The sequence below is a fragment of the Colletotrichum jinshuiense genome, chromosome 9 (genome assembly GCF_051148585.1).
Source record: "Colletotrichum jinshuiense chromosome 9, complete sequence".
NCBI classification, from domain to species: domain Eukaryota; kingdom Fungi; phylum Ascomycota; class Sordariomycetes; order Glomerellales; family Glomerellaceae; genus Colletotrichum; species Colletotrichum jinshuiense.
This window is the reverse complement of record NC_139316.1, coordinates 2,965,914-2,988,516: the sequence shown is the minus strand read 5'-3', so window position 1 is coordinate 2,988,516 and position 22,603 is coordinate 2,965,914. Positions and strand designations below refer to the sequence as shown.

At 56.0% G+C, this 22,603-nt stretch overlaps 4 protein-coding genes across 4 annotated transcripts; 1 reads left to right on the top strand and 3 right to left on the bottom strand.

Moving 5' to 3' along the window:
* Positions 1-2,163: 2,163 nt before the first annotated feature.
* EsH8_IX_000787 (SMP-30/gluconolactonase/LRE family protein) lies at positions 2,164-3,253 on the bottom strand (the record flags this gene model as incomplete). The annotated part of the gene is made up of 2 exons (XM_083267123.1): positions 2,164-2,470; positions 2,559-3,253. 2 exons carry the CDS (start codon positions 3,251-3,253, stop codon positions 2,164-2,166), a joined length of 1,002 nt encoding a protein of 333 aa, XP_083130688.1.
* A 1,153-nt stretch (positions 3,254-4,406) lies between these two features.
* EsH8_IX_000786 (general substrate transporter) lies at positions 4,407-5,758 on the bottom strand (the record flags this gene model as incomplete). Its single annotated transcript, XM_083267122.1, has 5 exons — positions 4,407-4,586; positions 4,670-4,812; positions 4,883-5,308; positions 5,434-5,670; positions 5,728-5,758. The coding sequence occupies 5 exons, from the start codon at positions 5,756-5,758 to the stop codon at positions 4,407-4,409; spliced, it is 1,017 nt and encodes a 338-aa protein (XP_083130687.1).
* Positions 5,759-6,817: 1,059 nt separating this feature from the next.
* EsH8_IX_000785 (uncharacterized protein) lies at positions 6,818-12,028 on the top strand (the record flags this gene model as incomplete). Its single annotated transcript, XM_083267121.1, has 13 exons — positions 6,818-6,888; positions 6,955-7,033; positions 7,111-7,505; positions 7,617-7,674; positions 7,748-7,800; positions 7,855-7,977; positions 8,033-8,082; positions 8,956-9,613; positions 9,689-10,134; positions 10,284-10,543; positions 10,653-10,707; positions 10,783-11,222; positions 11,402-12,028. 13 exons carry the CDS (start codon positions 6,818-6,820, stop codon positions 12,026-12,028), a joined length of 3,315 nt encoding a protein of 1,104 aa, XP_083130686.1.
* Positions 12,029-13,958: 1,930 nt separating this feature from the next.
* EsH8_IX_000784 (kinase-like domain-containing protein) lies at positions 13,959-16,114 on the bottom strand (the record flags this gene model as incomplete). Its single annotated transcript, XM_083267120.1, has 2 exons — positions 13,959-14,518; positions 14,587-16,114. 2 exons carry the CDS (start codon positions 16,112-16,114, stop codon positions 13,959-13,961), a joined length of 2,088 nt encoding a protein of 695 aa, XP_083130685.1.
* Between the last annotated feature and the right edge of the window lie 6,489 nt (positions 16,115-22,603).

The following is a 22,603-nucleotide window of genomic DNA, read 5'->3' as shown; positions in this document are numbered from 1 at the left end:
CTTGACGGTTTGATTGTTGGAGTGATGAGATCTGACAGGGGGAAAATGGAATGAGGAGGGGAAAAGAGGAAACTCATCAGCGTTGGTGACAGATTTTCAATGATCGGCGAATCTGTGAAAGGTGGGGTGGAAATCATTCAGGAACGACGCGGTCCCTGGACGGATCATGGATGGAGGGGCAAGTGGATTCCAAAAAAAGAGCGCAGGCAGGTTTCAGGAAAGCGGCATTGCATTCCCTTATCGAGCGCCTGCGAATTAACTTTGAGATTCATTCCAGCTATACGACGTCGGTAGCAGCGTAAAGACGGCTACCCGGGTTTCCAGAGATTGCACAGATTCACAGACGCCATTGAGCAACTTTTCCTTGCCTCAAGATCTAACTGTACCTACAATGTGAGGATTTGAGATGGCATTTCTGTCTGCGCTTCTTGCTGATAGCGCCCACATGGAGGGGTTGAGTATCGAGGGGCGGACCATTTTGCGGCCCCGCTGGTTTTCTCGAGCGGCCAACTAGCGGCCGGAAAATAGACCGAAACCTTCGGCGAACATGCTCTGCGACGGCATGATGTCATCCAATGACGTAGGGAACAGAAAGGATCCATCAAATAGTGGAATTAGTGTAAACTGGATCCCGACCTGACTCGTGAGCCGCCGCAGCCGTTGGACCCACGACAGAATGGTTAACAGTCTCACTCGGCCCAATGCCCGCATCCTTATTGGTGTCCGCTCAAATCCTTCGAGTTGTGCACTACATTGCCGATAAGCCTCATTTTCGGCATGTATGGTTTCATGACACAATGTTTGGATCGTGTTTGACCGGAGTTGGGTCTCGCCTCGCCACAATTTGGGGGCTTTAATACAGGGGAGTAAAGACAAGCGAGATATTCTACGGTGGTCCTGAGGTCAGACTGGACGATTCTCAGCAGACTGAAAGTTTATATTGGTTTACTTCTGGCTCTTATGATTGGGCTGGGGATGTAATTGAATTAGTGGCATTTATTTTATTGATGTTGGAGGAGCTGATAATCTCTAGCAGTTGTAAATGATGGGTCTGGCTGGTGACTGAGTATACTGTTAGTGGCGTGAGTAAAGTGTTGCTTGGTGACTATATTTCCGTAAGTCTACTGGCTTTTATGAGCCGAAGCTGTTGAACTATGGCCGGTTACTGCGAACATCTATATATTGACCGATGGCACTATGTCCGTTGATAAATGTCACTCCTTTGTTTAATAAAATTCAAGTCTGAGCTGAGAGTAGTAGATGGGATGTCTGTGTGGACTTCAGCTTTCCTATCTGGAAGATCTAGAAGCAGGTTGCAATGAGAGATACAAGCTAAACTTTGCTTAAGAGAAGTACTATGGCTATTACATTTGCCAACGCATGGATACAAAAAGTTTCCACGTTTTACTTTGGTCATCATTGGTCTTGTAGTTGATGGAAATCTTCGGATGATGTTGTAGCGGTATTGTGCGTTACGGAAACTGTGGCAAGCGAGTTCTGTCTGGAGTTTTGGAAAGTGTTGTCTCTCACCTGTACAGTCGACCGTCCGCCGTGGCATGTCCGCGTGAGATGAAAATCTTATCCATTCAGCCTGTAAAAGATAACCGTTTTCCCTGCAGCAACGATGCTCTACCAGCATGGAGGATAGGCTAATTGGTTTCAGGGTTCACTAGAGCCAATAGGGCTTTTCCGGCTCATATACTTCATGACAACGCGATAGTCGTTAGTTTCATAAGTTTGTATTGGTACTTGATAGTAGTTAAATGCTCCATGTAAACTTACCGTAGCATCTGTGGATACAGGTATGCCATTCTGGCATATCATAGGCACGAGACTGTCCAAGAAGAATCTCTCAGTACTCATTTTTGACAAAGGGACTCACGATAGGCACAACCGACGCCAACAGTGTTATTCTCTCTTGAGCGGACCGTCGTTCAACACTTATGCGTTTGTTGCCATTTCTTAAATGATGCGGATTATGGAAGACTGTCATTGGCAACTCCCTCTCTGCTGTAGCATTCAGTGTTAATATACCTCTACTGCAAAGGCCACAACAGCGAAATAGCCAATGCTCTAATTTTCGTCGAAATAGACTCGCAAAAAAGCTGTGAGAAGTAAGGATCCATGGCTTTCCGCCTGTCATTCCACTCTTCAGGCAGGGATTTAGATACAAAGCAATGCTCCCTTCGTTTTATCTGCCAGCTTTGCTCTCCAAAGTCGGTTTTCGTTCAAGATGAAGACCTCTCCATTACGTCCAAAGCAAAAGTTTGCGGCACCGCCCTGGACTAGGATTTTCCCTAACAGAACACCACCGGCCGACCAGATGTTGATCCCATCGCCGCAGCCACTATACACGTTTCCGTGGACGTCGCACTTGATTCCGTCCGGGATTCCAGTGTCAGCCATTGCAAAAAGACGTCTGTTTGTGAGAAAAGGTTCTCCGGAGTAAGATACTACATCAAATGCATAACTATTGTTCATCTAATCAGTTCAATGCTCACGGCTACACGCCGAAATCTGGCAGGGATTCGGGGAGGAAAGAAGAGGTGAGCACTTGCATAGTTGAAGCTCGTGTAAGATCAGTAGAGCCATCGCCGTGAATCCAATCCGTGTCGGTTATATAGACTGTTTTCTCATCTGGACTGAAGCAAATACCGTTGGGCCTACCGAATCCGTCCGCCATTGCTCTGATGGAACCGTGTATGGGGTCGTATCTATACACCTGATTGGGAAGCTGAGGTCGAGGTCGAATGCCCTGTTCAAATCCATAGATCGGGTCGGTGAACCAGATTGAGCCGTCGCTATGGCCCACAACATCGTTGACAGAGTTGAAATCCCGGCCATGGAAAGAGCTAACCATCATACGCGTCTGATATGGCGGCTCCGCTTCCATAAATACGATTCCGCCTTTCTTTTCCAGTGTTCCTTGAGCACAGAAGATGATGCCGTCAAGGTAATTGACACCGCCGTTGGCCATAGGCACATTATCGGGATGGATATCCTCGCATTTCACATTGGTGCTCCCATCGGAGGGAAGCGTGATGCGGCTCATCTGTATTTTGCGGCTACCATCGCTGTGATCGATATATTGATTGCTGGTGATGAAAAGCGTGTTATTGCGCTCGACGAAGACACCCGCCTCATGAGCGAAAGGGTAGTCCTGGTTTTCGTGCAGCAATTCAAGTCTAGGTGAGGGGCCAAAAAGCGTCTTTACCCGCTCGTCATGGGCGACGAAAGCTTCGACGTTTACCATTGCGGCAAATAGATGTTATGAGAATGATTGAGCCCACGTCGGAAGTCGGACAAAGAAGGTTGCTCTAGAAATCGACCGTTATGCAATTGCAATCGACGGTAAAGACTAAAACTACAATGATGGTGGCCGAAGATGAAGCTCACGAGCATCTGGGCTTTTGTGTCTCATCCCGCTCGGTTACAGGGCACGAGTCACCTGTTCCTGCTACAGAATAAGGTTTATGGGTCTGTGTGACGCCAACTGACTCGAAACTCGGGTGTCTCACGTGCAAGGTCACATTACGACGATGCAAGTAGTTTATGTACAGCATTCAGAGCTTTCAATAAATATCTACGACGTGTAGAGAAATAGAAGCAGGCATGGAAATACTTTAATAAGGTCCAAATTGTTGTTGTGGCGCCCATTCAGTTGAATAGGACCTCCGCAGCTTACAGCACCGCTTTATCTTGATGAATCGACCAAATATATGCCTTTTCAGAGTCAGCTATCTTGGGTTGTGTTCATGCAAGCATGAATCCGGCATGACGAAGGAGAAAGCCCCGACTACGGTGTCCCAAATACCACTAACTTGTGTATTCGAGACTGGAATATTTTCGGGTCGCAATTGTACAGTTAAGACGGCGTTCGGGATGTTGTTTTGTTATGGTACCATGCATTTGTCTGCTCTCAAGCTTTTTTGCGCTTGATAACTCAGCTACAACTGACTTTCGTTCTTTTCAGTCCCCAAGCACCCATAATTATCCTCTCATTTCCTCAATGTCCCACACTTCATGCTTTTGATCCAAACCAAGGTTCGTGTCCACAAACGCATTTCCAGAAAAGAGACGGTCAATATCCTCCAACTCCAAGCCCTTGGTCTCGGGGAAAAAGATGTAGATAATGGGTACCCAAGTGGCATTCAAGACGGCGAAGATGATGTACGTGCGCCACCCGATACTTGAAATCGAAATCGGCGTTATTTGCACCACCATCTGCTGCGAGTTAGGATTAAAGATTTGAGAAGTATACGGTGTAGCCTACGTAGTTGAACAGCCAGTTGACTGCACTGGAAACAGACGAGCCTAGCTGGCGGATCCGGACAGGCAGTATTTCAGAGCTTTGCAGACGAGAATGTTAGCAGTGCGAACTACCAATCAGCAGGATGACTATGATCTTACGGGTAGACCCAGACAGTCGCCTGGAAACCGATGGTGAAGGCTCCCTGAAAAACAAACAGCATCACGGCGGCGCCGATTCCAGCTGCATGGGCAATCGCCGTGGCGTTCTGAACCTGGTAGATGAGAGCTGCCTGGACTGCCATGACGGCCGCCATCACGCTGATCATGGACAGAAGCTACCGAGCCGCTCGTTAGCGAAATGCTAGTTCCAACAAAACGTTTCGTTACTACTGGAGCCTGGTGCAAAGGGAGGACAAACCAATGGCCGTCTGCCCACGCGATCTATCAAGAGCCACGGGATGAACGACGCAACGAAGAACCACGTCTGCAGGAAGCCAGCCATGAGGCTGGACATGTGGCTGTCAAACCCAATGCTTTTTTCGAAAAGCGTACTGCTGTAGTCTGTTTGCAGCAACTCGTCAGCATCATCAAGCCGTGTCGAAACCTCTCTCCAGAGGGGCGTGCAACTTACAAATGATGGCATTGATTCCTCCTAGCTGCTGAAAGCCCTGAATAGCGCACGCAATGAGGAATCTTTTCTGGCTCTTGATCTCATCTTGCGCGAAAAGGTCCCTCCACGACCTTGCGCTCACCGATGTTTCGTAGGATACTGCCTGCAAAATGGAATTGTACAGGATATTGATAGACTCTTCGTCTTCCTCGTCACTTTTGAGGCGCTGTAAAACAACAAGGCACTCTTCTGGGCGATCGTGGGCCGCCAGCCATCGCGGAGTCTCTGGAATTATCTGCAGAATGATAAACATTGGCAGGAGACACAGGCACTGCAGGGCTACCGGTACCCTCCAGGCATAGCTTTCTGTATGTGTCGAGAAGGCGTAGTCGATCCAGTAGATGAGGAAGATGCCGAAGTTCAAGGTGGAAAGCTGCGCGCAGACGTCTGGGCGTTGGTAGTTAATATTGTCCTACGCAAGAATTCGTAGCTGTTGATAGAGTTGCGGATTGGTAGCCAAATTTTGGGAATAAAGGGGTTGTAAGTGAATGAATACAATGGTGATAACGCACAAATGCCACGGCTTGATTTGGGACTGAACTCAGCTTGCAACACAGGCACTGTCGAGTTGACTACACCCATGCCGATGCCCGATACAATCCGTCCAATAATGAGCTGGATGCGACCATACGAGGAGGCTTGCACGATGGCTCCAATGACCATGATCGAACAGCCAACTCCGATGCTCCTTCGGCGGCCTAGCATCTCGCCAAATATCGCTGTCGCCACACACCCGAAGAAGCAGCCAACTGGTGAAGGTAATGTCAGCTCCATTGAGTCTCAATACAACCACAATGCCGGCACACCTTCGTAAATGGCGACGATAACACCTATCATTGTTGGATCAGGCGAGTCGAACGTTGAGTTAAACGCCGGGGCCGTCACTGACAAATCGAGTTAATACGAAGCTCAACGTATAGAGAGTGGGAAGCTGTACCTAATCCTCCCATAAGTCCATTGTCATAGCCGATCAACATAAACCCCAGCGATGTCAAAACGCTGACAGCGAGGACAAGCCGCCGACCGCAAAGTTCTCCCATTTTGGGGCGTTAACAGACCTCTCAGACGTGATACTCAAGAAGCAATTGCAGAAGAGAAGCTGATCACAGAAGATGTTGCTAATGATCCAACGGCAATCACAATAATCCGAGCGGCATAGGAAACGGTTATAATGGCGGCAAGAGCACAGTAAATCAATAAGTTGATACCACGCGATGCCCACGGAACATCACGATTGACGTTAGAGCCACTTCCCCGGGAATCCACATGGGTTTTCTGCGGGGTTTGGGGTTGGGGTTTCAATCCTGGAGTGAGCTTTTTCAGATACCTCGAGGCAATTGAATTTAGGTTTTTGATCCAGCAAACGGCAATTCAGATGTCAAACCGCGCACGCGACGATCAGTTCCCGATGCAAGCAGCGGCAGAGGTTATGCTAAGCAAGACGCGCCGGCTAATGGCTTTTAGAGTGTAATATCGTCGCCTTCCGATCATGCATTGGGTGCCCCAGTCACAGTCGCCGCCATGTTCAATGGTTAGATCCCGGGTGCAGGTATCTGCTCCCAGCTGGTTTGCCTCACGGGCAACACCCCGTGGGACATAAAGCGGCGTAGGCATTAGCAACAAGTGACGCAGGTGCATGTTACGATTCATGCTCCATTTTACTGTCACCGATAGCGGCGGCAATTGCATTCTCGGCTATTCGGCGTTGGATGCCCGGTCTCCTCCAACCCCTCATTCCCGCGTGTACCATCGTCTCGAGAGCGCATTCATGTAAACCGGCAAAAGTTTGGCTTAAATACCCTAGTACAGCACGAGCACGAGCCCAAACCCGTCAACACGAAGCCCGTGCTATATCAAACCGTGTGCAAGTCGCTGGGTTCTACAGGGGTTCTCAAAATGGTCCAATACAGCATCAGAAGCACAGACAACAGCACCCAGGGGCGCCTGGCTCTGGTTACAGGGGCAAGGTGAGTAACGAACTAGACAAGATTGCGGCTGGTTCCCTACTAACCAGAAACTTTGCCGTCGAGCAGCGGTGGCATAGGGTCCGCCTGCGCACACGCTCTGGCCGCCGAGGGCTGCGATGTCGCGTTGCACTATTCATCCAGCCAAGTACGAGAGGACCAAGCAATATATCCCGCCACCTGAAAGTGAAGCTTGAAACTGACATCGCCTGTCGTCCTCCGCAGGGAAAGGCCGAAGCGTTGGCACAGGAGTTGCGGAGTCGGTATCCCTCGCAGCTCTTCCTCGCGTTCCAGGCCGACCTGGCGTCCAGAGAATCAACGCGGAACCTGGTGCCGAGCGTATTCGCAAATGGCGAGATCGCGCAGAAGCACAAGGCCATATCGGTGCTCGTCGCCAACGCCGGCCTCGGACGCCGCATCCGCGACCCCGCGGACATTGGCGAGGACGACTGGGATGAGATGATGGAGGTCAACTCGCGCAGCCAGTTTGTCGTCACCAAGGCTTGTCTCCCTGGCATGCGGGCTCAGGGGTGGGGGCGTGTTGTGCTTGTTGGCAGCATCGCGAGCCGGGGCGGCGGTATCAACGGGTGTCATTACGCTGCTACAAAGGGCGCACTCTGGTGAGTTGGAGTCGGATCCCGGCTTTGCTTTGACTACACGGTGGAGAGGTTGATTTGCGAAGCGTGCGAGCCAGTGACAGCTTGCAACGGTATACTAACGCTTTCACATAGCTCGATGGGCCTCAATCTGGCAACGTTTTTAGCCCCAGAGGGTGTTACTGTGAATATTGTAGGTCCCCCCATGAAGTGCCGAGTTTGAACCCTCTCGGGATTGAGTCGTAACCAATTTGCCAATCTCTTAGGTCTTGCCCGCAATGATCGGAGCAACCGGCATGATTGCCACACCCAAATCAACGTAAGAGCCTCCGTCGCGGCAAATACGGACAGCGGCTGACAGACGCAACTTTAGCACCTGGGACAGCAAAGACGACCTCGAGGATCTCAGAGCCACAGACCCCGGGTTGGCAATTGCCGCAAGCGTCCCTGTCCACCGCCTCGGTGCGCCTGAAGAGGTGGCCAACGTTGTCACGATGTAAGACTTCGACTCCCAGTTAAAGAGAGCCTCGGTTCACTGACAACGCACCTAGGTTCGTGAAAACGGGGTACATGACAGGCCAGGAGCTTGTGCTCGGCGGTGGTTTGAAATAATTCTCGCAAGGGTTGAAACCGCCATTTGCCCGAATCGTTGGGCAACACCATTGCCGTAGAGATGGTGACAGGCATCTTTTTGTTTCCCTGTCCCGCTGTGAGATGACGAGCAGCTTTTACACGCGATTCGTCAGAAAAGTTTCAACGGAACCTTATGGGACGCAGGGTCTGGATCGTCGTTTGGTCCAAACGCCGATTGGGAGGCGGGAACCTACTGGCTCTCGATCGGTCGTAACTATGATAGTTTGTTTTGGAAGTCTTTAGGGGTTCGCATACAGGGAGTGGTCAAACCTTCCACTGCAAGGAGTGCGTCACGCACCTCATTTTAGGCCGGTAAAGGGCACCGGAGAAGAAAACATAAAACACCGTTCTATCGCCGAAAAGACATTGCCAGCGCAGGGAGTGGATTGCCGAAGCCATTCACCCCTCCTTTCTCCATACTCCATCTCTAACACTCTGATGCCCTGTATCCACACAGTTCAACCATCATCCCCATCGTCTCCGCCGCCGCCTCTGACCCGGGGTATTCGCCCACATCGAAAGCCTGAGACTGAACATCCCGAGTCGCCGGCAATGTCTGTGGAAGATAGCCGCCAGGCTTCAACGACAATGGTCAACCCGCCGCACCAACGACCGCCCCACGCGGTGGCGGCAAATGGGAAGGAGAGGCGGGTATCGCGGGCCTGCGTCTCCTGCCGGCTCAGGAAGACCAGGTGTGACCTGTGAGCTCTTTGCCGAAACCCCTCACATGAGTTCCTGCACCTTACACGGTGATGATATGAGAGGAGGCTGGTGAGTGGTGGTGAAGGGGGGTGGGGAGCTCATGCAAATGCGTGCCGAGACCAGCTTGGTTGACTAACAGTTGCTGAAAGCGACTATGGAGCAAACCCGGGCATCCCGCCTTGCCGCCGCTGCGTCCGGGAACACAAGGATTGCGTTCTGGCAACTTCGAGACGAGGCGGCAGGCGGCCTCGCCAGTGTCCGCATACACCCCCGGCTAACAGTGACACCTTCTCCCAGCACCCGGACGCAACAACGGCGGCATATGACTCGGTACCCGCCGGCAATACCGGCAGCTCATCCACAGTCCTCCTTGAAGAGAAGCGCCCGTGGCACTCCATGAGCCCGGGATCTCGGCAGCGGAATGAGGAGCCATGGCCGTGCTCCGCGGAAGACGACAGCCCGCAAGGCCGCCCGGCAAGCTGGCCCGGGTCAGGCTCGCCGCCGAACAGCCCCGGCGGCGGATCTCTCAAGAGCTCCGGGGATATCGAGGGCCATATCACGTCCAGCGATCTGCTGAACCCGTCCGATGCTCTCAACCTCCTGGCCCAGGTTGCCGACCTCGACGGGGAGGGGCATCGTGTAAGGGACAGAGACCGGTCCGGCGGCGACGGCACCGGCCATGATACGTGCAGCCCTGCGAAAGGACCGCACCAATCTTCCACCAATGCGCCAACCCATTATCCTCCAATCTCGGATGGAGTGCTGACTCTTTCGGTCGCTTCTCATCTGCTTTCTTCGTAAGACGTCTTTCTCCCCTCGCTATACCCCCCGTCACGGACCTCGAACGCATCTCAACCTGACACTGTCGCTAGGTATATCGAGAACTACCACCCCTTCTTCCCCGTAGCAGACAAGTGCATCCTCTCCCACACGCCGGCCTCCGTACCCCTGCTGTGCGACTCCGAGCCCCACCTCCTCACCGCGATCTTCACGGTGGTGTCCAAGGACGAGCCCTCCCTGTCCCGCGTGCACGAGGCCTGCTCGCGGCACATGGAGGTCCTGATCTCGAGGCTCATCTACAAGGGCTCGACGACCGTCGGCGCCGTCGAGGCGCTGCTGATCCTCGCGCAGTGGGCGCCGCAGCGTCTGCAGGAGAGGCAGGCGATAGGGCGCGGGGAGGAGGACGAGGGCGCGTGGATGCAGATCGGCGTCGCGATCCGCCTGGGCTACCTGCAGGGCCTGGAGCAGACGGGCCTGCTGCAGGACAAGACGAGCCCTTCGTCCGAGACGTTCCGGAGGAAGCGGCTGGTCTGGGCCGGTAAGATTCTCGCTTCGTCGCCCCTCGTGTTTGCCGCGAGGGCCTCCCCCTCTCTTTCTTTCAACCCCCCCCCTATACCTCCTCCTCTTTTTCCTTTTTCTTGTTCCTTCTCCTGCGTTTTGTTGACGCTGTGTCCCCGGGGTTCGTAGCCTGTTACATGAGCGACCGCGAGGTATCCATCCGCGTGGGGAAGGGCTTCTGGTCCCGAGGGCCGGGCCCATCGACCATCCCCCGCTCCGCCGACTTCCCGTCCTTGCGGGTCCAGGAGGCCGGGCCCGACAACCTCGGGCAGCTGTTCCAGGCGCAGCTCGAGCTGATCCAGCTCTTCAGCAACGCCCACGACATACTGTATTCGTCGTCGAGCCACCGGGCGCAGCTTTACCTGGGCGGGGAGTATGTCAGATACATCGTAAGTCGGACCGGACGGGCGGCCCCGGCCACGCCGTCTGCGTCCAGCACGTGCCGGCGCGCACCACCCTCTTGGCAGTGAGTGATACATGTATACTGACGTCTCGCAGGACGACTCGTTCGCGGTCCTCCGGAAATGGAAAATCGTCTGGGGAAGCCTCAACTGTAAGTGTGCCCGGCCCTCTCCATGGCTGCCCGCTCCGGTCTCGATTCTCGGCTAAACCGGCCCATGTCTGCCAGTCACCCCGACGATAAAAGCCGCCCTGAACCTCTCATACGAGTTCCTGCGCCTCTACATCAACGCCTTCGCCTTCCAGGCAACCATCAACCGCGCCATCACCCGCGCGCGCCAGCAGCAGCAGCAGCAGCAGCAGCAGCAGCAGCAAAGCCAGCAGCCAAGCCAACAGCGCCAACAGAGCCCGCCGTCGCGGCAACAGGCCCACGGCGGCGCTTCGGCCCCGGGCCCCCATCCGTCCGCAAGGCAGACGGCGACAATCAGCGGCAGCCTCTTCGCGGACCTCGCCAGCACGCCCGACGCCCGCTTCATCTACGAGTCCATGGACGCGGCGAACTCCCTCCTCGACATCCTCAACACCTCCGTCGACCCGGCCACGGGGCTGCGGTACATGCCGCTGAAGTACTACCTCTACGTGATCTACGCCGCGGTGTTTCTGTTCAAGGTGAGAAGGGCGGCACGTTCTGCTGGTTAACCACGCCCTGCCCCCCCTCCCACGCCCTGCCCCTCCCCCCAAATCCTGTTAATGCTTGTCGTCGGGGTTTGTTTAATATTACCTTCCTCACCGTATTCCTCAAGAAGGACAACACGTCACAATTCTAAAACCGTGCTCTGTGTCAATAGGCCCGACACGCCGGCGCCTTGGGCAGCGAGGCGTCCGACAGCGTCCGCCGCTCCATCAACGTCACAATCGAACGCCTCCAGCGGTCCTCGCCGAGCGCGCACAGCCTCGGCCAGCGCTACGCCCGCCTCCTCGCCCTCCTCTGGCGCAGCAAGACCGGCAGGGAGGCGCAAGACGCCCCGCCCCGGCACCCCACCGCGGCAGCCACGGCCGCAGAGCCCACGGGCCGCGCCGTCGGCGTCGGCGCCGTTGCCGACGGAGAAGAAGCGCGGCCAGGTCCCGCCCCGTACTCTGCTGCCGGAGCCGCGCCATGCACGGCGGACGCGAACGACCCGGGCGCGGCGGTCCCCGGCGGCGGGGCGCAAGCGGGACACCCGGATTTCGGCGCCGTGGGCCGCGTACAGGCGCCCGCGGGCGTCCCGGACGCCGTGTTTATCCCTCAGCAGCCGGGCCTCGGCTGCAGGGGCTTCTCGTGGCGCGACCTGGACGACCTGGGCCAGTTCATCGGCCCGGCGGACGTGGACTTCTCGGACCCCGCCCATCTCGGCGGCATGGGCGGCGGCGTTTCCCTGGACGGGGCGGCGGCGTTCGACGTCCTCTGGCCGGGGACCGGCGCAGCATTCTTGTAGTGTGGTGGTGGGCGGGCGGAGAGGGGGGGGGAGGTTCTTTGAAAGTCACCAAGAGGTGCACTTATCTGCAGTTTTCAGAGCGCGGTGCGCCGGAGGTCCTGGTTTGGCAGCGCGCTAATGAAGCCGCCGTCGGTGTCCGAGCAGCGCGCCGAGATGAGCTCAGGTTTTTGAATAACAGCCTCGAGAGCACACATGCCTATCTAGGAACACGGAAAGGAAAGAGAAGGAAAGAATAACGGACCCGGGACCCGTAATTACGATCAATTACGACTATGGTGGATCAAGAATAGCAAAGTGGTCACACCAGGCAAAGCTCCGATCGCGCAAGTTTTGTTGACGTCCCGAACGCACCCCCCTCCCCCCCTCGGATCAATCCCGCCGGGCTCGGTCTCCACTCCTCCGGCGCCCGCGCCCCCCGCAAACTCCGCGCTCCGGACCTATTTCCGGGATCTCTCTCCCATCCCGGCCGGCCGGGGGCCGAAACCCCCGACAAGGGGGAGGGCGGCAAACACGTACCGTATTGTATACACATCTCCCTCTCTCTCGCCGTAAACCGACCCGAAGGCAAAGGGACGTTTCGGACGTTCAGCCACAGACAGAGACCTATTCAACCCGCGGGGCCCGCGGTCATCACCGAATGAACCCCCCACGTCGTCGTCGTTGTCGTCGTCGTGCCACCCTTCAACGCCCACCGGCCAAACCAGGCCCCCCATCCAAAACACACAAAGGACAACAAAGAGAAGAGAAGGAAGCGACAAAGGCGGGAAGGGGAGGAACAAAGGAGGGGACCACGACACACCCACATCCACGCGTGGCATCGGCCAAACGGCGTAAAAACGGACCGTTCTCAGCCCCTCTCCCCCCCTTCCCGGCCAGGTACCCGGCCGGCAGCCCACAGACACCCCCCCCCCCCCCCCCCCCCTACCCGCATGTCAGCCTCCTGCATCATCAATCCTGTCAGCCAGATTGTGGCTGGCCCAGCCGGTCCCGGATCTCAGATACACCCTGCCTCGGCAGCAGACGCCACCACACGGGAGAGGGACAAAACACACAAAGGAGAACACATGCACATGTCACACGCATGTGCGCGCGCGCACACATACACACAAAGGAAATGGGATTCCACGGCTTCGACTTTCGTAAATTCGGCTCTTGCCTTTCTTGTCATCGAGGGGGGGTTGGACATTGCTGTAAGTCCCATGTTGTGCGATACGGACAGGCGCGGAGGGCAGGCGGCGTCTGGAACGCGGCAAACGCCTCCCAACTCCGCTTTATTTGGAAGGAATGATGAAGCAAAAGAACACGGTGAACCGGGATATTCTCTTTTTTTGTATCTTTCTGATAACTATACATGTTTTTCTTTTCTAAGAATATAGAATAAAATATAAAAAAACCAACTGATTTTTCTTTCTCCGCCGGATATAATCAACACCGCCGCTAGCCAAACAAGAAGGGGGAGAAAGATGTAGAGCAACTCAACAAGAAAAAGACATTCTTTCAACTCTCTAAGTGATTTTTGGTCTTGGAGCTGGAAGTCTAGAAAACGTAAAAAGAAAAGTAAAAGAAGCTGTAAAAAAAAAAAAAAAAAGTGCTGCTGCTGATGCTGCTGCTGTAGGGGCTTTTTGTCCATCTTGGAGGACTTTGAAGCAAATGCTCCAGCCCTACTAGCGAGTCCGAAAGGCTCGCGCTGAACAAGGTAACAAATATATATGTAAAAAAAAAAAACCAAGGGAAAGAGATAAGCATTGCCCCTCACATACGGAAGAGCATGTGGTATGAATGTCAGCTTGTCGCAAATGCCCACCCGCCCATCCGTTCCTCCTACTCGTACAGCCAGTCCATTCCGTTCCATACCATACCATGTCCCAACCCTGTTCCCGTCGTCATTGCCAGGGGTATCGCGGAGTGATTTTTGTCCAGTTGTGTATCATCATACCTCTACGCCTTCCACCTCTTCGCGGAAGCGCAGGCCGCCCTCGACCTGGATCGCGCCCTTGACCCATTCGTTCTCCGCCACCTTTTCTAGTGTCCATCTACTCCTGGCGCGCTGCAGCAGACCCTCGGTAATCTCCATGGCGCCGAGCAGGCCGCTTTCTTTAAACTTGGCTTCGTCGCCCTCGTGGTCGCCGTCCTCTCCGGCGTATTCAATCCAGCGCCATTCCGCGCGGGCGATTCGGTGACTTGTGCGGCTGCGCATGCGGTGGCCGTCCATCGTGTTGGGATAGGGGTCGAACGGCAGGCGGGCCTCGAGAAGTGCATAGAGCAGGACGCCCAGAGACCACGCGTCGGTCGCGCGGCCGTCGTAGGGCAGACCCATAATAACCTCGGGTGCGGCGTAGTCTTCCGAGCCGCAGCGAGTCTCGAGCTTCTCGTCGTCGGCGATGCGACGGGAGAGACCGAGATCGGTCAGAGTAATTACCGAGTGAGGATAGGTCGTCCAGTCGATCGAGGAATCTGCTAGCTCGGGTGCCGTCAAGTTGACGAGCACATCTGTGGATTGTTAGCAAGTTTTTTTCCTCCTTTTTTTTCTTCTTTCTTTTCAGATCAGGGTTACCCACTCTCAAGCTTGATGTCCCTGTGGACAATCCTGCGCTCATGCAGATACCTCACGGCACCGACCAGCTCGGCAAACATCCTCCTCAGCAGGGTCGGCTTGAGGAGCTGGCGGTGACCCGTGGCCACGTCGAAGAGGTCGCCGCCGGGACAGTGGCTGAGCACCAGGATGGCGCGGCTTGGCTCGATATTCCATGCCTTCAATTGAACAATTGAGGGGTGGCTTATGCTCTGCATGATTTCCAACTCGCGCTTCAGGGACATTTCGATCCGGTCCTCGCTCGCCCCTCCTCGTGGGCCATGCTCGCAAACCTTGACTGCGACCAGTGTCTTCCTATACGACAACGGCATTTCGGATATCGGCGCAAGGCTGTCGGCTTGTAATGAGACGTCGTCGTCCTCCAGCCGGCTGGTTGCCAGCATGACGCGGCTGAAGGTCCCTTGGCCGAGGGTTTTTACCGCTCTCCATCTTCTCCTCTTCTGGTCGCGGCGGTCGTAGGCTTCGAAAAATTCGGGGATCGCAGTTTTCGGCTTGCTGGTGGATGTGTCGGTGGAGTCCTTGGAGGATTCGCTCGGGGGCGGTGTCGGCGGCTGCGCAATCGCGGGCGTCAGGCCCCGGGACTCGGCGAGGTTCAGTTCCCGGCGCATGTGGTGGTCGTTGGCGGACTCGGGGCCGTCGGCGGGCTTGGCGTGGGAGCCCGATACGGTGATTTGTCGTTTTGGGATGTAGTTCGGATCGGGTATGTATTCGCTGATGCTTCGGTTCCGCGCATGATCCGGCTTGCCATTGGGCATGGGTTTCGCGCCGGCCGCCTCGGCGCCTTCTGCCACCAGGCCGGCGTAGACTTTGCGCTTCGAGGCGTTGGCCAGGGCGGCGGCTATTGACTCGCCGGTGGCCGAGACCAGGACGGAATCCGGGGTCGGGTTGTGCATGTGGTCTCTTGACGAGGGTCGCCCACCAAGACGCTTCCACGGGCCGGGGGAGTCTCCTGATAATAACGGTGAAGGCAGCGGGGTGACGTCGCTCATGGCGGACAGGATGGGGCTGGGCATGCACGAGCTCGTGGCCGAGGCGGGGCCCAGGGTGTTGCCGATGGCGGCCTTGAAACTGGGGGTTCGGGCTACGGGCTTCAGGCTGGAGGATGAGGTCTTGTGCGAGAGGGTGGTACTCGGACGGCGCGGCGTCGAGAAGGCGGCGGTGGAGTGGGCGTCGGAGCGTGTGGGAAGGGCTGGGTGCAGGTCTGCCGTCTGAAGTCGGAGGGAGCTGGCGGAGGCGAGGGGGCTCAGGCCGGGTTTCTGGGTGGAAGGGCGCTCGAGCTGTTGGAAGGAGGACTCGGACAATGGCGGCGAGGGTGCTATTGTGTGTGCTTGGAACTGGATCTGAGGGTTTGAGACGTAGGGGAAGGAGACGTCGTTGGCGAAGTCTGCATTATGGAGGAGGTTTGTGTCTGAGGCGACGGGGTCGGAGGTCCCATCAACCTTGTTCTGGAGTCGGGTCGGTAGAGGCATGGACTGGGGTGGACCGTTTGACATGATTATATGCAACGCGTGGACGTGGTGGGTACGGGCGACGGTCGGTGGTGGGTGTCGTAGGAGGAGTCGCGGGGAGGGATGAGGCAGAGAAGCGCGAGGTTATCAATGGGAGGGTGGCGACCGTCTGCGATTCGGTAGGACGGGAGATGACTACACACGGCGCCCACGGACCGGGCCAACGGTCAGTCGCAACGTTCTCTTTCTCCGTTTGGTCTTCGAGGTAGGGATACGGGGCGCGCAGATAGGACCCGTGGGGGGTTCGAGGGGGTGGGATGCACTCACACGGTCCAGCCTCTCTGATGCAGTTGCAGTCTTGGCGGTTGAATAACCTTTATCTCTCTGACGGATTGACTCGACCTCTCACGACGCAACAGAAAAGCAAGGGAAAAGGAGGAAGGTGGAAGAAGAAGATGAAGAAGAAGAAAGAAAGCCTAGGGGGGAGGGGTGGCCGCGGGTAATGTTGGAGGGGAGGGGGGATGGGGATAAGGAGCGGGAGAGGGAGAGAGTGTGTGTGAGTGAGTGAGGGACGGATAGAGATGATTGATTAGAGAAAGGAAGGCAGCAGCCTGGAAGGAAAAGAAACACGGGGGAGAGGGGGGCCTATGACGAGAACATGGGGGAGGCTTGCTTGGGCTATGCTGAGCGTGTGCAGCAGCAGCTAAAAAAACGGTAACGGTAGCAGTGGTAAGAAAGGAGCGGCAGAAGCAGCAGCAAAGCGAAGCAAAGGGGAGTGAAAGAGATCAATCAACCGACAAGCGTCGAATGGGTTGGAGGCGCAACCAAGTGCCAAGGGACAATGCCAGTGGCAGTGGCAGTGACAGTGTGGCAGTGGCAGAAGTACCAGTCAGTCAGTCAGTCAGTCAGTTGCGCTGTGCTGTGCTGTGCTGTGCCTCCCCGAGCTACATAGGTGTGCCGGCCGGGCTGTCTGTGGTGTTCTGGTGCCGCCGGTGCCTGTGCCTGTGCCTGTACCTGTCCCTGTCTGGCGGGAAAGGAGACAAAAAGAAGTCAAAGGGTGCGGTGCCAGGGAGTGATGGAGAGGAGAAGATAGACCCGGGCCAGGGGACAGAATAGGATGTAGAGTAGAGAGTAGTCCAGAGTAGGGTAAGAGGGCAAGCAAGGTAAAGCGAGGCCAGGTGCCCGGTGCGTGCGCCACTGAGCTAGAACAGAGAGCAGAGAGAAAGGGAAAGAAAAAAAAGGGCATCCATCCATTCAGCGCCGTGAGTGTCAGGGAGGAACGGCTGAAGGAAGGGGAAAAAAAAAAAAAAAAAAAGCCCCCCTCCAGGTGTGGGGTGGAGGAGGGAACAGGTCCCATCACGGGACGGGGGGTGGGAGGCGCCAAAGAAATGCAGTGCCGGACCGTGGACGTTCGAAACGGAGCCACGGCTTGGGCTAGTGCGCATGGGGAGGGGGGCAGAGAGACATCCAGTTGGGTCTTTGATGCCTCAGGTGGGCGGCTATAGCATTGCAGCACCATCCCCGACCATGGCAGTACCGGGTTAGTGTGCTGCTTCTGTTGTTGCTGCTGCTTCTCTGGCTCACTAGCCTGCAAGTCTCCAAACATGGTTTCTTTGACACCGAGGACAACAACGACGAGGATGAAACGAGGACGAGGACAACGCCAACGCCAACGACGATGAGCCGAGACGAGGACAAGGCAAGGAAGGACAAGAAGACGACAACGAAATCAAGCACCAAGACACGACGACCGACACAAGGGCGCTCTCTCTCGCCTTGTCCCAAACCCTTACAACCTTGGCCTGGCGCTGCCGGGGCCAACCAAGGCTGGGCTGGGCTGGCCAGCCTTGGCCTTCCTTCTTTTACATACACTTCCGTACCTTGCTTGGTTAATATCAAATATCAATAGTACCTACCTGCTTACTTACGGATACCTGCCTACCTGCCTACACTAGGTATGCCATGATTGTAGGTATGTATATGGATGGATGGATTCACATGGCACCTCTGCCAAGGAACGCAACCTTGCTGTGCCAGAGACCCTGCCTGCAGTAATTATCTGCGTGCAGTCGTCGTCTGCATACGGCTGCATGATATCTCTGTCTCTGTCTCTGCCTCTGCCCTCTGCTTCCATCTCCGTCACTATCTCTGTCCGTCCTCCTGCGGATACTATGTACAGGGCGCGCCATGGGCATACCTATGGAGCAGGTAACCTGCCTGGGTAAGCTGGGTAAGCTGCAAGCACTGCTAACGGGGTCAAATGCCACTGCGGATCCCGCCCGCCCACTCAGTCACACGCCCTTCACATTCTGTTCTGTTGAACCATTTCCCGTTATTTCTTTTGCTCAACTCTCTTTCCCTTTACCCCTCCCCTCCCTCCCTCTATCCATCTAGGTATCCCCCCTCCCCCCCCCTCTCTCTATCTATCCCTCTATCCATCTCTCTGTTTTCGTTTCTTTTCTTTTTGTTTGATTTGCTCCCCTGCAAGTAAAGAGCACATACGCGAGACAGACATCCCCTCCCCCCACGGCAGATTGCCAGCGTAACCCAATCATCGTCCACTTGCACCCCCAAAGAGAGAAAGAGAAAGAGAGTACGCACCTTATCTTGCAGCCAGCAACAACTGTGAAAGGAGTACGGTACATACATAGTAAGGGGGGGGCGTGTGGGAGAGCGAGGGAACAACGACAAAGAATCGGCGAGGTTCCACATTTACCCGGACGGACGGTGAATCAGCTCTTGCCATCAGAAGTATGGAGTATCCGTAATTACTGCATACTATACAGAGAGCACTAGTGTATGTACGTACTAGCCGGGTTACCTGGCCGGCTGGGTAGGGCAGGGACACCAAACGAACGTGTACGTACAATACAAAGGAGAGAGGCTAATTATACTCACCTTTCTCACCTTCTCAACTGCCCATCGGTATGCCTGTCGCCCTCTCCCCCCCCCCCCTTTGGGCTTTTAACATTTGGTTCGACTAACCGACCCGAGCCCAGACGAACCAGACAACGCATCGGCTCACGCTGGCCCGTCCGTTGTATTGGTCCATCTCATCTCTCATCTCTCATCTCTCATCCCTCTCTCTTTCTCCCTCTAGGCCATGTGGTTCGTGGAACGCGCCTTGTCTTGTCTGATCTGGGGGCTCCGGAGCCAGCCAGCCCTTGGACGGAATGGCTGGTGTCAGAGCGCCCGGTGACGGGTGACAATGGGCTGCACAGTCAGTCGCGGAAACGGGCCAAGCGGTGCTTGAGAGAGCCTGGATCAACTCGCTTGGCCCCCCAGATGCGCCGCTCAGCACACCCAGAAGGTTGCCTGACGGTGATACGGCATTCTGCAACCTTGGGTAGAGGCATGCAGTCATGCCATGCGCGCTATACCTTCCGCCCGATACCAATGCCAATGCCAATGCCAGTGCCATAACCAAAGTAGCTGGGCGGACAACAACACCTCGACGGCGTCCTTGCCAAACGAGAGGGAGCGGGCAACCACGTCAAGGCCGCTACCGTCGTGGCCTGGACAAAGAGGGCAAGCGGGAGCGTAATAAGTTGAAACTCACTCTGTGAAAGAAGCGACGGAGCCGTGGCTAGCCCCGTCCCAATTGACATTACTCATAGCGCGCCCGACTCCACGTTTGCCCGTCAAACGACGGGCCATTGGGAAACGCTACCGACCCCGAGAGTCTAGAGATCATGTCTCATCCCAGACTGGTTGCCCGCCAAACTCGCCTTGGCCGTGGGAAACGAGGGAGGCACTCGTGACATGTTCGGGCTCCTCGAAATGGACTGTGCAGGTGAGCTGCCCAAATCTCACCTCCGTCGAGCCCCTCCAGGCGCCCACCCCGGCGAGTGTTGTGCGTGCCCCCCTCGGATATTACGTTACAGTGCATTGCCCTGTCTTCCTTCCTCCCTGCCAGGTGGGAGGCTACGGGCTACAGCCCGTGGCAGCCATCGCCAAGTGCATGGTGGGGTGGCCGTCCCCTCTGTACCTCGAGGATGCCCGGCATGCTCAGCGTGCCAACCCATCAAAGCCCAAGCCTATGGGGCAGCCGGTCGAGGGTCGGGGCCCGGAACGGTCGAGTTAAAATTGGCCTTGTCCAGAGCTGCTGTCGTTAAGCCGCTTTGGGATGCGTGGATATGACCGGTCCCACAGCGTCCCGTTGATAAAATCTCCATTATTGCCATGTTACACCGGCTGACTGGTTGAGCCCTGGGCTGATGTTCCCTGTTACCACCCCGTCCTGCCCCCCGAGGGGCCCAGCTTTGCTAAGGTCTGGCCTCGTGCTAACTTTTTCCGCCTTCTTTGGGGCCAGGCAGAGCCGGCGGGCCACTCCAGGCGACGGGACGAGACCATCTTCCGTGGAATGGGTCTCGAGAGAGTAACCAGGCATGCACACCCAGCACACACTGTGCTGGTACTCCGAGACGCGGACGCTCCGTTTGGCTGCGCGCTTGCGCTACTTTGGCCTGCTTGTTATACTGCCCATGAGCGCGCGCGCGGCATGCAACTGCAGCTACCGGCGTCTGACATCGCCATGCCAAGTGAATGCATCCATCCGCCCATTGAATAGATAGGCCTGCCAACGGTATTCCCAACGGTTTCCCACCTAGCAACCCATATTCTTCCTCTGATCCAGTCCTTGTATACAATGACCAATCACGCTGCCCATGTGGCGTGGAATTGAGTTCAGCCAATTGTCCAGGATTTCTACTCCAACAGCATCATCATCGCTACCGCTCTCAATACTGCATCGGGTATGCTTATCACAATTAATCTCCTTGCCAATATCCACCTAGTTGGTCGAGCCGGTCCCGTCCCAGCGCCCCATGAAATGATAGCGCGGCGGTGCCGGTGTGCCGGTGCGCCGGCGCGCTTGGTCGACTCCTGTCTCGAAAGGCCCACGGTGGTTGGAGCACCGTAAGAAGCCCTCAGGGCTCAAGAGCGAGTTCTTGCTCTTCTCACTCACTCGGGCAACTACTGCAATGCATCCACATGCATGTGCAGTGAGAATAACGGCATGAAGAGAGAACCTGCTTGGCAGCCTCCCTCACCTCGCGTGACGATGCAGCGTCTGGCGTTGTCGAGTCATACGCCCAGCGGTTGCCGTTAGTTGTTGTTAGTGCTTCCTTGATTAGACTTCTAACGGTCAAAACGACGGATCAGGGAGAGTCAGGTCACTGCATGGCCAAGAGACCGGTTTCGGGCCCACGAGCTGATCTCCGTAGACGCTGGGGGGGGTGCCTCGGCGGGGAGGTGATGAAGCGTTTGATCGATCAATGCTATCTGACGTTGATCTTATCTCTGTTCCGGCGATCTTTTGCCGGTCAATGACCCGGCAGAGGCCATCCGTTTTGTGACGGCAGCCAAACGGTCGTCGGTCTCAACATCTGGATTCCTCGGCCGGCCAGTCCCCAAGTCCCCCCTCGCTCCACGTTCGCCAGGGGCCGCGTCGATTGGCTACGAGTCCCCACGATGGCCCGGCGATGCGGCCCATTGGTGCATTCCGTTTGTGTGGCTCCAAGGCCGGTCCGCCAATGTCGCGATTCAAGGCAGACGTTTTGGGAAATATTTTGCCCGTCAGACCGCAAAGTCGATGATGGGTCAATCTGCATCTCCCTGTATGGCACCGACGCACGGTGACGTCGGTAGCAGCGCGTCCTTCGTCTTCCTGTGGTCATCAGGATCGGCAGGTCTGAGGCAAAGACCTGGCAGGGGCTCGTTCTTGCCAAGTGACGTCTTTGGCCCTATATTTCTCCCGAGTCCTTCAGTCGCCGGTTATCGGCTCACGGGACGTGATGAGGATGCACGGGGGCCGAGGCCGAGGCCGATGGGTCGGAGCCTCTGGGGTCGTTGCTTGATGGGGCACCGAAGTCCGGAGGCGGCCGGCCTGGCCACGGATCATCGACGACCCAAGTCGGTTAGGAATAGGTGATTTCGTGTGCCCGCACAAAGATAGGGAGGTGTTGATTGATGGCTCCGCGTAAGCTTCGTCGTCGTTTGTCGTCTGTACGCATGGCAAGAGCGGGCATTGGATGACTGCAGTGCAAGGCAGCAGCAGTGGTCGAACTCGAACAGGAGTTCCGGCCCCGCCCACCAAAGTTCTTTCTGCTCCGAGTCAAAGTATCTTTGCTAATGGGCGTGTGGCTTTTCCCTTGCCAGACTGCAAGCGGTGATGGCTCTTAGGCGCCAGGTACGTATTGGCCATCGGTTAAACTTCTCTTCCTCGCGACAAAGCCCCTTCGAGGGGTCCTCTCGGCAGGCTTCCATCAAACCTCAAATCCCCTCCAGGCAACCTCAGTGAGAATGCCGACATATTCCAGCAGTCGGCTTGGACTGTATCTGAACGTCTTACGTGGCGTGTGAGATCTAGGCACCATCGTGTATTAAATATGTATTGCCGTTCTAGTTTGGTTGGTGTTGTTGGTTGTGCTTGCCATCACGGCAGTGCGGTCTATCGCGGCCTCGCCTCATTCTATTCAAGGCACGACACCGCCACCTCCTCTCTCCCTTCGTTCCTTCCTTCCTTCTTCCATA